Consider the following 13,048-nt stretch of genomic DNA (forward strand, 5'->3'; position numbering starts at 1 on the left):
CTTCTTTTTTTTTTTTTTTTTTTTTTTTTTGCGGTACGTGGGCCTCTCACTGCTGTGGCCTCTCCCGTTGCAGAGCACAGGCTCTGGACGCGCAGGCTCAGCGGCCATGGCTCACGGGCCCAGCCGCTCCGCGGCATGTGGGATCTTCCCGGACCGGGGCACGAACCCGTGTCCTCTGCATGGGCAGGCGGACTCTCAACCACTGCGCCACCAGGGAAGCCCGGCTCAGTGCTTCTTGATTCATCAGGTACTCCCGCCTCTTTGAATCCAGCCCACCAACTCTACACAGCCTGTGTCCCTTTCCCCTGTAACCGAGAATTCAGACAGAATTCATCCTGGACCACATTGGCTTTGATTTTTCCCATCAGCCCCATAAATGCTTAGTGAGGAAGCAGATATTTATTGAAGTGCTACTTGCAGGGTACACTTGTGAACCTCCCATATGGAGGGGCATTTAAAAGATATCTTGGAACGAGGGGGTTATGGGAGTACTTTTGTGTGTTCACAAGTGTGTGCAAACCTGTGGAAGGCATCTGTGTGTACTGATGTGTGATTCTCAGTATATGTGTGTTTATGAGGTGTGTGACTGAATGTGCATATATGATGTGGGTATAAGACGTATCTATGTGAGAAAGCATGCGTGCCCTGAGAAGGGGAACTCCAGAGCATTTTATATGGATTTCACAGTCTCATGGCCAGTGTGGATATATGCAAATAGGTGTGTGTGCGTGCGTGCGTGTGTGTGTGTGCGTGTGTGTGTGTGTGCGTGCGTGTGTGTGTGTGTGCGTGTGTGTGTGCGTGCGTGCGTGTGTGTGTGCTGCGCGAGCAGGGGATAAATGTGTGCTATACTCCTGCATCTCTAGGTGGTGCATCTGCATACCCAGTTCACTCCCATCTCTGTAACCTAGCAGACTGGATGGCAGAGTTTCTGCAGGCAGGCTTTCCTACAACTCTGGATTCAATTGGTGGTGGGGGTCTGGGGAATGGCCATGGGGTCCCTCTGGGCTTGGGGGTCCCTCCTGGCCAGCTCTGCCCTCTCCATCCTTGGACGTTCCCTCCCCAGGTTCGCCCTCCTTGTCGGCCTCGGCCAGTTCCTCAGGCATTGGCCACTCCTGAGTCTGCCACTCCAGCCGCTCGATGCGATAGGCGATCTTGAGTGCCCTGGACTCCAGCTCAGCCAGGAGTCGTGCGAACCTGGTCTGCAGATCATCGAGTTGCTGGTCGAGGCCTCGCAGCTGGGCCTCCGTGGCCTCCTGTAGGGCGGTCTCACCTGCCTCGGCATTTACGTCCAACTTGTTCGTTGTGAGCAGGATCTCACGGCCCTTTTCCTCCATGACGGCCTGGGCCTGTGGATACTCGCTCAGCACTTCCTGCAGGTCCTCCTTGCTCAGGCAGAACAGATCCGAATAACCTAGACTCTTGATGTTGGCTGTACGGCGGTTCCCAGACATGTTCCCTGTGGCCACGGGCAGACATGTGGGAGGTTAGTCAGGGTGGGCGTGAGGGGGCATCTCCCTCTGGAACCAGGACCCCCACTTCCACATTTGTGCTTCCAAGCCTCTCTTCCTGCCTCATTAATTCTCTCATCCAGTAGAGTACTGGGTAGGGACTGGGCCCTGTGCTGGGTGGGTATCAGTGACCTGCCTCCAAGAGTTCACAGTCTAGAGGACTTAGACATTTAAGGGGATAGTTACGTAACAGTATAGCCAGTGCAGCGTAGATGTGCATCTGGTACTGTGGGAAGATAGGCAAAGAGCCCCTGACAAGCTGTAAGGCAGAGAATTTAGGGAAGCCTGGAGGAACTTACGCCTGGACTGAGTAGGAGGTAACTAGGGGAGGGGGTGGGGAGGGCAGCTAGGCGAGCAGAGGGATGGACTTAGGAGAGACTCAGGTGGTTACAGAATACAGTAAGCAGTCCAGGGAGGCTGAAGTTCAGGGTGTGAGGAGAGATGGAGAGAGCCGGGTCATGCTGGCCTCGTAGCCCTGGCAAGGAGTCCAGACCTTGTGTTGAGGACAGTGAGAAACTATTGAAATATTTCAAGCATTTTAGAAAGATGGTGGTGGGTGGTGGGTGGGAAGATAGGTTCGTCTGAATGCTGCAACGTCTCAGAGGTAGAAGGACCTTAGAAGGGGCAAGGGAACTACCGTTTGTTGAACTCTTGCTATGTGCCAGGCATTGCACTGGGTGCCTCACTCATAGCTCATTTAATCCTCCCAAATAACTCTTTGGGTTTTTAATATCATCCCTCTTGGGTAGGTGAGGAAACTGAGGCCTAAAAGAGGGAAGTGACTTGTCCGAAGTCAGGTAAACAGTGGCCAACTACATAAAAGATGTGGGTCTTGAGGGGGTCCTTGGAGGAAGATGTGAGGCATTTAGGACAACTGGAGAGTGGGATCCCCAGACTGAGAGCACATCTGGTGCTCTCGTGCCCTTTTCAGTCTTTCCCATCTCCTGTGGCCTCAGTGTCTTTACCCATGATTAGGTAGAACAACTCCTACTGCACAGGCTGATAGGAGGAACAAATGAGCCAGTGTGCAGTACCTGGACTGGACTGGAGCTGATGCAGTAAATAGGAATTCCTTCCTTCTACCTTCCTTTCCACTTGGCTATGAGATATTTGTTTCTTGTACTGTTCCCAGGAGTGTATACTTATTACCTGTGTGACCTTGGACAAGTTCCCCAAACTCTCCGTGTTCTGATTTCCTTACCTTTAAAATGGGGATAATAGTACCTACTTTATAGAGCTGCTGTGAGAATTTGATGCATTGGTACATGTGGAGAACTTTGAACAAGGCATGTAGTAAGCAGGCAACAAATATTAACCATTATTATTATTATTATTGATTGTTATTATCTCTGCACTTTCCACTGATCTGTTGGTGCCTTGGGTGGCTATCCACAGAGCAGGTCTGCTCTCTCTTCCAAGGACCCACCCTGCTCATTGACCTTGGCACAGCCTCTTCTCAGGGAACAGACCCTCCTTGTCCTGCTTCTCTCTTGAGCCCTCTAGTGGCTCAGGCAAGGGCCAGGTGTCCTTAATCTGTAGGCTCTGAAGTACCACCTGGTCTCAGCATGGGGTTCTGCTGTCCCCATTCCCCTCCCCTAGCCCTGTCTCCGGAACCAATGATGGCGTGCCCTCCTTTGATGTTGATGATGCTGATCTCCCCACAGTAGAGCCCTGCACCAGGCACAGCATACCGAGTGACACCATCATCGGCTACCACAGCCGGCTGACCCTCTTGGATGATGTACATCTCTCGGCCAGTGTCCCCCTTGCGGCAGATGTGTTTGCCTGGTGAGTAGGTCTGGGGCTGCAGCTTCAGCACCAGCTCCTCCAGCAGGCCGGCCTCACAGTTCTGGAAGATCCGCACCCGGCTCAGAGTAGGCAGGTGTACAGACACGGCCACTTCTGCCCGCAACCGCTCAGGCAAGTGCTGTAAGATGGCTACCTCATTGGTCATCTTCTTGTTGATCTGCAGGTGCTGGTACCTGGGGGCAAGGTACATCATCAGTCCTCACCAGCCCGCTACATGCCTCCCTCTACGTCTTCCATCAGGGCTCTCAGCTTGGCCTCGGCCAAGAACCCAACCACACCAAGTTCTCACAGGGGTCATGGGAATACTTGACAGTTGGTGGATAAACATCTTTAATGCACTACCTGCTGGTCAGAGATATGTTTTGACAGCTTCTCCCTCACCCAGGGCCTGGAAGCCTCCACCAGTGAACAGTGACTAGGATACCCTTTAGCTCTTGTCAGGCTCTACTCACCCACCATTCAGTGATGTCTTGTACCATATCACCGATATCTACTTCAGTCACCAAGCCCCATCTTCTTTAGCGATCCTCTGCTCTAGGTCCCCAACTTGGTGACACTTCCCTTTGTTCAGCCTACAGTATGGACTCCACGACATAGTCAACCATCTTGTTGTTGGCCATCCCCTGAGGAGTATTGCTTTTCCCTCTTACCTCTTCCAGGACCTTCTGAGTCCTACCAGGTGGTGGCAGTTCCCATTCCCTGGGTTCTGGGTTATCCTTCCTTGTGTATGAATTCCTCTCCCTGTCAATCTTTTACCCAACCCCTCGCCCTAAGTCCATATCCAATTAGTGGAGGAAATCCTTTTCCAAGTCCCACCCAGTGAACCCTCCAATGAGCCACATCCTGAATGCCCTGCCTGACCCACCCGGCAATGAGAACCCAGCCACTTTTCTCAGATTCTATCCAGTACACCTCTCCCTGTCCTGGTCTGGAACCCCAGCATCCTCACAAGTCCATGACTCGCCGCTGCAGCCTGCGGTTGACGCAATGCAGCTTCATGTATTTCTTCACCAGGGCGTGGTCTGGGTAGAAGGCTGCATCTGCAGTGTTCATGTTGTAGATGACAGAGCTCATGCTACCCATGATGGTGGCGAAACCCATGACGGCCGGTAGGAAGTCTCCCACCATGAAGAGGTACTCCTCCTCCCGGTCTGACAGCGGCGTATCGCCCACGGTGGTCAGGATCAGCGTGGAGAAGTAAAAGCTATAGAGGTACTGGCGCCGCAGCTGCTCAAAGCCAGGCTGCACGGGGTCGGGGTACACCCAGGCGTCACTCCCGAAGCCCAGGTACCGGGACAGGGCAAAGTATAGGCAGCTGTTCCAATGGATGACAGCAAAAACGTAAAGCATCAGCTTGGCGATGCGGAAGGCATTCGGGTGAACTGTGCAGGTCTCCATGCGGTCAAAGGCCTCAAAGAGGCGGGGCACCCGCAGAAAGCGGTTCAGCCTCAGCGTGCGTGGGCGTGTGCGGACCCAGACTCACATAGGCCACTTCCGTGGGTAACAGGGAAGCCAGGTCCAAGAAGAAGCTCCAGGTGCGAACGTAGCGACTCGAGATCCTACCCTTGTCCACCACCAGTATGCCTTGTTCCAAGAATCCTGGTGGGGGAAGTGGGGGCCGCCGTGGGTGGTGTCAGATATAGGGTGGAGTCAGGGCATCTGCCTGCCCCAGAAACGAGGTTGAGGGTGGGCAGGCCAGGGCAGGCCAGGGAGACAGTTACTGGGGACAGGGTGGGGGCCGGCTTAACCCTGCTCCAGGGTTTCTGGGGTGAGCCCAGGGATACCGTAAACATAGAGGCATGTGAAAGTGCTGTCAGGGAGGGGGTCACTTTCTTGTTACTAAGAGGCTCTCTTTAGGAAGGGAACATGGAAAAAAAGTCAGTCCTGAGACTCACTGACCAGTGTGGAAGTGCACCACGATGTCCAGTAGGTAGAGCAGGTCACTCGTGCAGTCCAGTACTAACCAGGCCACCAGATAATAGCGCTGCAAGTCGGGAAAGCAGGCTCTGCGTGGCAGGGACAGAAAGGACTGGCTTAAGGGCGCCCTCCGTGTGTTAGGTGTTCTCCCGCAGCCGCTGAGCATTAAGTGCTGGGCTCTCGCGCCCCTACACCAGCCCGTGCAAGGGACCCGCCCCTCTCCTGGGCCTCACTCTTTAGCCCTGGTCTCTGCTTAAGGCCCTTCCCATAGTGCCAAACCTGCACACGACGATGATGAGGTTATACATTACTGGGAAGACCATAGTGTTCAGCCACCAGTAGTAGTAATCCCCAGATGGGTCCAGGACAGGCAGCAACTTCCTGTTGGGCAAGAGGGGAAGTTGTGCTTCACTTATTCACCGTTCAGTGCTGCGGTTGTGACCAGAAGCAGCAAAGAAGGATCAGCCTCCATCTGGTGAGGCAGACAGCTCTTACACAGGGGACCAGGATCTCTCACCTGGCCTTGGGTGGGGCAGAACTGCTGGACTCTGTCGTCTTCACTTTGCTGTCCTGGCTCATGGTTCTGTGACCTGGTCCCTGGGTGTAAGATACCCAGGGCCTCTGCCTGCAGGTGGCTTCAGGAGGTGGGGGTAGTGCCAAGCTGCCCTTGGTCTCCAGGTGCGATTCCTCTGTCTTTGTCTTCTAAAGCTCTTAGCAACACAACCAGGGCCAGCCGCTACTGAAGGAGTGGAGGCAGTGTGGCTCCAGCGCTCCGCCCCCTGTCCTAGGGCCTGGGCTTACACCTGCCCAACTAAACATCTCTAATGGAGTCCCTGGAGATGGTGGAGTTTCATGCCTCAGACGTTAAGGCTACGCCTCGTCTCCCTCCGCCTTCCTCAAAGTTGAACTACACAGGGGCCCTCTAGTCAGGAGACCTGTGTGTCAGTGTAGGCTCAGAAATTCATTCTGTTTTACCCTGTGCAAGTTCCCTGCTTGCACCTCATTTTTTATTCATTGAACAACTATTCACTGAATGGCTTATTTGTGTCAGGTGCTGAACTAGTCTCCAGGGACAAAGAACGCCTGTCACATCAGATATGAGCTCTGTTTCCATTACCTGAACCCTATCCTTCCTGCTGGATGAGTGTGATGGGGGCCATCCTGTGGCATTTTTGCCCTCATTCCCTTCTTGTTACCTCTCATGCCTGATCTCACCCGTTATTTCATGTGCTTTCTAGATCCTCAACCTCTTTTAGTTTTCCCTTTCTGTGAACATGCTTAAACCTCCCTTACCAGAACAAACAAAAAAATCCTAAAAATTCTCCCTCAACTTGATGTCCCTTTCACTACTATCATCTTTCTCAGTCAACAAGTCATAACCAGAACACCTGCTATGTGCCAGGCCAATATTGTGCTAAGTATTGGGGATAAAAGATGAATGAAGCACATTCCTTGCCCTCCAGAAACTCACAGTCTGGTAGGGGGGAAGAGTCAGGTAGATAGGCAATTACACATCAGTCTGATGGGTACTCTGTTAGGTGGGTACACAGAGGGTTATTACAGTACATAGAAAGTGTCCTAATTGAGACTGGGTTCTGTAGGATGAATAGGAGTTAGTCAAGTATAAGATGGAAGAGTGAAGAGCACTCAGGCAAAGTGTATAGAGTATGCAAAGGCATAGAGATTTCAAAAAGCATGGGTGACTGGGAGAACATCACTTGGTTTTTGTAGTGAACCTGAGAGGCTAGTGGTAAAAGATGAGGCTGAATGGTGGACAGAGGACAGCTCAGGGAGAGCTTTGTCAGTCATGTTATACAGCTAGGATTTTTATCTAAAGGCAATGAAGAACTCATGAAATGTTTTGCACAGTTAAGCGATATGGCTAGATTTGTGTTTTCAGAGAGTTTCTTGGAAGGAACATCTATAGTTTCCAACATTTTATTTTATTTTTTTGAAATCCTCTTTCCCCATGGCTTCTATTGATACCATAATGTCTTGGTTTTCTGCTTATTTCTTCTCAGTCTCTTTCATAAGCCCCTGTGTCCACCCTTCCTGTTTTGGTGTTTCTTTGGACTCTGTCCTAGGCCTTCCTCTCTTTGCATCCTCCCAACTCTCTCTGGTCAATCTTGGTCACCCACAGGATCTCCTTTTGCATCTAATGTCTCCCAAGAACTCTCTTTGAGCTCCAGACCTACCTATACCACTAATTGCTGTCTGGATGTCCCCACTCGGACATTCCACAGTCACTTTCAGCCCATTGGCTCCATAATTGAGCTCATTATCTTCCCCCATCTGCTCTTTCTCTTATAATCCCTATCTCTGGCTTATCAGCCAAAATACCTAGCACCAGTATTTATTATTATTACTATTGTATAACATTGTGGCAGTTTTCAAAAATAGTCACAAATTCTTTGATGCTCCTTCCTTGTGGCTGTTCAGTCAATAGAGTATAGCAGGAATGATGTTGTGTGACTTCTGAGACCAGATCATAAAAGTCCATGCAGCTTCCTTCTGGTTTTCTTTGAACACTCACTGTCTGGAAGCTCCCTCTCAGAATGCTCCCTCTTGGAACCTAGCTGCCACGTTGTGAGAAGCCCAAGCCACAGGAGGAGTCAGGTGTCTGTACTTTGTTTGACAGGCCCAGCTCAAGCATCAGACATGTGAGTGAAGAAGCCTCCAGATGATTCCAGCCACCAGCCTCAAGTCACTCGCCACACGTTTGAACTTTCTAGATGAGGTCCCCCAGACATCAGGGAACAGAGACAAGCCATTCCTGCCATGTCTTGTTCAAATTCCCAGAATCTGTGAGCATAAAAAAATGGCCATTTTTTTACACTATTAAGTTTGGGATGGTTTGTTACACAGCATAGTAACCAGAACATACATAGAGAAAAGTACATATTTCCTAAGTACACAGCTTGATGAATTTCACAAGGTGAACACAGTCATGAACCAGCACTCACATCAAGAGCCCCACTCTGTCCTCTTCCAGTCAACGCTTTTCCAAGGGTAATCACTGTCCTGGCTCTCAATCCTGTAGTTTAGTTTTGCCTGTGTTTGTCTTCTATAAACTAAGCATCAGTTTTTAATCCTTCCTCTTATTTTCCTTTCATATTCATCCAGTCATCAAGCCCTGGTGACCTAATAACCACATATCCATTTCTCTACATCCTTACTATTCTAATTTGGGCCTTATCAATCTGATCATAAAATTCTTTATAGCTCTCTATTATCCCAAGGATAAAAATCTAAACACATTAACACAGTCTGCAAAGCTCTCTGATACCTGACCTCTGTTTGTGTCTTCAGCCTCATCTCACAGTGTTTCCTCTGCACGTTCCCTAGGCTCCAGACAAGCTGTACTGATTATAGTTTCCAGAGTACCTCCCACATGTTGTCCATTCTTTCTCACCTTGTTATGTGCTGATCCTTTGGGCTGAAACTTCCATTTCTTTTTCTTTTTAAATACTTTTCCTTTTGAACTAATTTTAGGCTTACAGAAAAGTTGCAAAAATAGTATAAAAGTCCTTGTAAACTCCTTACCCATGTTCCCTTGTTATCATCTTATATAACTAGAGCACAGTGATCAAAACTGGAGAATTAACATAGATACAATACTTGCAACTAAACTGCAGACCTTATCTGAAACTTCCATTTCTCAGTCTTACTCTTGCTTGGTTCTCAAGACTGCTCGAACATCACCTCCTCCTGGACGGCTTCCCTAGGCCCCTTCGCTCTTCTTTCCCCTCATCTTCTAAACACACATAACACGCTAAGTGCTGCTCCAAGATGGCAATTACACTACGTTGCAATTGTCTACCAATAAGGGCTGAGGTCCTGGAGGGCTGAGACTGGTTTTAATTGATCTGGAATCCTGCCTGACAAAGAGGACCTTACTCCATGTTCCTTGGGTTGACTGAAAACGGTGCCCAAGGGATCACAAGGCAGCAGGTGTTGGCGAGCCAACGAGGGGCGGTCATCGCCCGGGTACTATCCAAGCCATTCGTGCTGATGGTGCAAAAAAGGAACTAGACCTCTCGCTGTCAGCCCTCTCTAGGGCTCTGCTTTTCCACAGGCCCCGCCCACCTACCGACTCCTCCCCTCAGGCCTACCCTCTTGTTATCTCCTCCCCTTCCACGCCCCATCTTCCACGGTCAGCCCAGTCAAGATCCGTGACCCCGCCCCTATCACGTTAGCCTCTCTTTCAGCCGGATCTCTGTCCTAAGCCCCGCCCTCCGGTCTTTCCCTGCCTCTTTAAGTCGCGTCGCTCTTTAGGTCCCTCCTTCTGCCCTCCGGTTCGACCTTTCTTCCTCAGGCTCCGCCCCCGCCCCGCGGGCCTCCGCCTCCCCAGAGGTCTTCCCCTATGACACGCCAGAGTCCTTCAGAAGGGCGGGGTTTTCAGTGCGAGGGGGCGGAACCTGGGGGGAAGAGGCGGTACTCCTTGCTTGGAATGCCGTCGGCGACCCCGCCCCTGCGCTCTGCCGTTGCCAGGAAACAAGCATCAACGCTCTGGCTTTGGCCGGGCCCAGCCAATGAGCTGGCACGCCACTGCCCAGCGGTGCGTCGCTGGGCGGTTACGTGTGGTGCGCGGGGGCGCGGGTTGCGTGTGGCGCGGGGCGGGGCGCGGCTGGTGCGCCTGAGGAGCGATGGCGGCCTCAACTCACCTAGCACCGCGGTGGCGATCGGGCCTGCTCAGGGTCGGAGTTCTGTGACTGAACAGTAAGTGAGGGCCGGAGGGCGTGTGAGAGGGGAAGAGGGGCTGGGGAATGACGGCACTGGGTTTGGTGACTGTCCTGGTTGTGAGGGGACAGGGTGAGGGGCTGGCATGTGGTGAGGGGCCAGGTGTGAGTGTCTAAGGTAGGGGAGCAGGGCGAGAGCCTCGGGGTGAGTGGGCAAGTAAGGAGCTGGGTTGTATGAGGGGCCGGGATGCCTTCTGAGGGGCCAAGTGGAAGGGACTTGTGAACACGATTTACTGAGGAGCTGGGGCTCCTGTGGGCAGGCGTGAGGGACAACCCTGGGACCAGAGTGAGGGGCTGAGGCCTGTGCGGGGCGGGGGAATGGACAGGGCGAAGGCGGGAGCATGCGGGCTGGTGCTGAATCGGGAGGGAGTTGAGAGTAGGGCATGGGGGAAGGAATGAGGGTTGTGAGACTTGGATAAAGGTGAGAGGTCGGTTCTGAGTGGAGCGTTCTGCCCAGTGAGAGCAGTAGTTTTAGACTGAGTAGCACAGCTTGGGTGGAAGTGTTGTGCTCTTGGCTCTTCTGCTGCATGGGCTCTACATACTTTGGAGGATCAAAAAATGATAAGCGTCGTGGGCAGTAGTAACGATGATAATGGAAATGATTTTTTAGGCTTACTCTTCAACAGAGTCATCATTGGAATCCCTCGTTCCCTCAAGTTCCTCCTTGGGACTGCAGACTTGAAGATGGTCCCTCTCATGGAGATTTTTTGGCTATGACCGCCTATGTTTGTTGTCTTTCCACCTGCTTCTGGGCAACCTTACTCCACTGCTGCTCCTTACCTGTGCTGAGCTGTGGGGCTTTGACCGTTGCCATCTGTATTGGACTAACCACTTACAGCTGCTAATTCTACTTTCATGGAAATCATATGGTTTGTTACATACAACGCTGTATTTCGACTCCCAAACAGGATGGCTTTGCTTTCATTTTCTTACAGTTAAATTAAAAAAAAAGCGAACTTATGTACAATAAACTACTCATATTTAAAATGTACATGTTTGATGAGTTCTGACATACGTTTACATCTGTGAAACCATCACCACTTTCAAGATACTGAACATTTCTCCCACCCCCAAAAGTTTTCTCCTGTCCCTTTGCAGTTCATTCCTCGTTCCACGACATGTTATTGGGTTCACTTTATTAGCATTTTACAGGTCCCCTTTTCCCTGCCAACCCATATGCACATGGAAATTCTGAATGTTCTAGAAAGCTGGGTTGGCCCTCAGATAATGGCTCCTTTCACACCACTAAAATTTCCTCTCTATTGACAGTCTGCCACAGAGCAGATACCTCCCCCAACCTCAGGAAGAGGTAGACCTTCCCTATCCAGACCATTCTTTGGGAATTAGGGGCAGCCCAAGTCCCCATTCTGTTCTAGAGTCTGAGCCTCAGAACCAACTGTTCTGTCCTATGGTATGTTTTCATTGCTTCTCTCTGGAGGCTGAACAGGTTTTCATGCTGGTGGAACCCTTGGCAATCTGCCCAGATGGTCAGAACCCTATAGAACTTACATGTTTAATGAAAGAGTTTAGAACAATGATTCCTGAACACTGGACCAAGGACAGTGCCAGTCCATGATAAAGTTTTTTATCTATTCAAGGTGGAAGGAGAGAAAGGCAACATACGGAACATGAGTTTTCCATAAAGATAAATTTATTCTTAAATTATCTTTCCTATTCTTTTGGTATTAAAGTGCTCTCTCTCACTGGTAAAGTAATGGTGCCAGCGGATGATGGGTTTTAAAAAACGGATCTATTTGCCAAAATAAAAAGTAACAATCCTATTTAAAAATTTTTAAATCTATTTCTACTGGTTCATGAAATCCAGGCATTTAGGGTGATGATAGTGTGCCTGCTGAATTATGTTGAGGAAGCATGCATTTATACAGTAGAATTACTGTCTGACATCTAAATTGCATTCATGCATTACATAGCGATGTCAGATTTTACTGGAATTACATAGATTCCTTGTGAAGTATGCAAGGGCAGGAATTCTTATTTTATAGATGGAGAATCAAATCGAAGAGCCAGAGACCACATAGTGATAAAGTGGCAAAGCTGGACCCAAAATTTGGTCTCAAGAGAGTGACAGTGACTTGGGAAAAAAAAGTTTGTAACAGAGAGTGAAGGTGATGTGGAGTAAAAAGCATGTGATATACAGGAAGGGTTGTGATGACATGGAGGACGTTATCCTGGCAAAAAAGTCTTTTCTATGATTTGTAATTGTTCTGTTTCCAAGAGAGGTTAAAGAGACTGAGGGTGACATGGGTTTGAAGTTTTTGTTTAATAATGTGGCAAAAACATAGGAACAGGTGTACATAATACCTGGATCACATTGTGATAGTGATAGGTGAGTCAAGTCACATGTCCGATGGTTCTTAGGGACTGTCCAAATTCTTGGCTGATATGGAGAAAGCACTGGGTTTCGTAAACTTCCTGTTTGCTATACTGAATTCTTTGTTGAATAGTGGTGCGTTAAGTATAATGGATTTTGCTTTATGATACATATAGCTGAGTGGTAGATCTGAGGAGATGAAACATAGATGTGGATGATGATGTAGAGATAGACACATGCTTGGGGTGCTGTGTGTAACCATCTATTCCGTATCTGCTATGTGCCAGGCACTCTTGTAAGTGCTGGGAGGACAAATTCATTCATTCGTATAGTAATTCATTTATTCATTCAGCAAATACTTTAGCATATAGTCTGCCCTTGTGATGCTCACATTTTATGAGATAACAAGATAGATAAGATGTGGTCCTGTGAAGTCTCAAGGAATTTTCAATCTGGTTGGGAGAGATGGACACATGAAAAGATAATTTCAGTTGAGAGAGAGAATGTGAAATATGAAAGTATATCATAATGAGGTGATTACTTGTCTGTATCTAGTCTCAGTCTCTCTCTATGTTCCAGTCATATTTACTCAGTGATCTATGGTATATCTCCACAGGTATCGCAGTTAACGTGTCCAAAACAGAACTCGTTGTCTTTGCTTTGAAAGTCTGCTTTTGTACCGTGTGTCATATCGCAATCCAGGCAAGGACTTCAGTGTCATCTTCCATCTTTCTGCTCCTTCA

At 49.5% G+C, this 13,048-nt stretch overlaps 2 protein-coding genes across 9 annotated transcripts in view; one reads left to right on the top strand and one right to left on the bottom strand.

Moving 5' to 3' along the window:
- Positions 1 to 5,593, bottom strand: CNGA4 (cyclic nucleotide gated channel subunit alpha 4). The gene is given in 6 exon segments (XM_033404643.2): positions 1 to 1,456; positions 3,123 to 3,490; positions 4,267 to 4,772; positions 4,774 to 4,916; positions 5,217 to 5,323; positions 5,514 to 5,593. Coding segments are annotated over 6 exon segments (1,680 nt in total). The 5' UTR covers positions 5,558 to 5,593; the 3' UTR covers positions 1 to 944.
- The window catches only part of FHIP1B (FHF complex subunit HOOK interacting protein 1B), a 26,625-nt gene continuing 17,981 nt past the window's right edge, over positions 4,405 to 13,048 (top strand). For 6 of the 8 annotated variants that reach the window (XM_049712837.1, XM_049712842.1, XM_049712840.1 and 3 more), the window contains exon 1: positions 9,802 to 9,953. The gene's annotated coding sequence lies outside the window, so the exon portion shown is untranslated. Of the gene's footprint in view, positions 4,530 to 9,800; positions 9,954 to 13,048 lie in introns of those variants that run through there. The other 2 variants (XM_049712839.1, XM_049712841.1) reach the window with 2 other exon arrangements.

Source organism: Orcinus orca, chromosome 8, assembly GCF_937001465.1.
Source record: "Orcinus orca chromosome 8, mOrcOrc1.1, whole genome shotgun sequence".
NCBI classification, from domain to species: Eukaryota; Metazoa; Chordata; class Mammalia; order Artiodactyla; family Delphinidae; genus Orcinus; species Orcinus orca.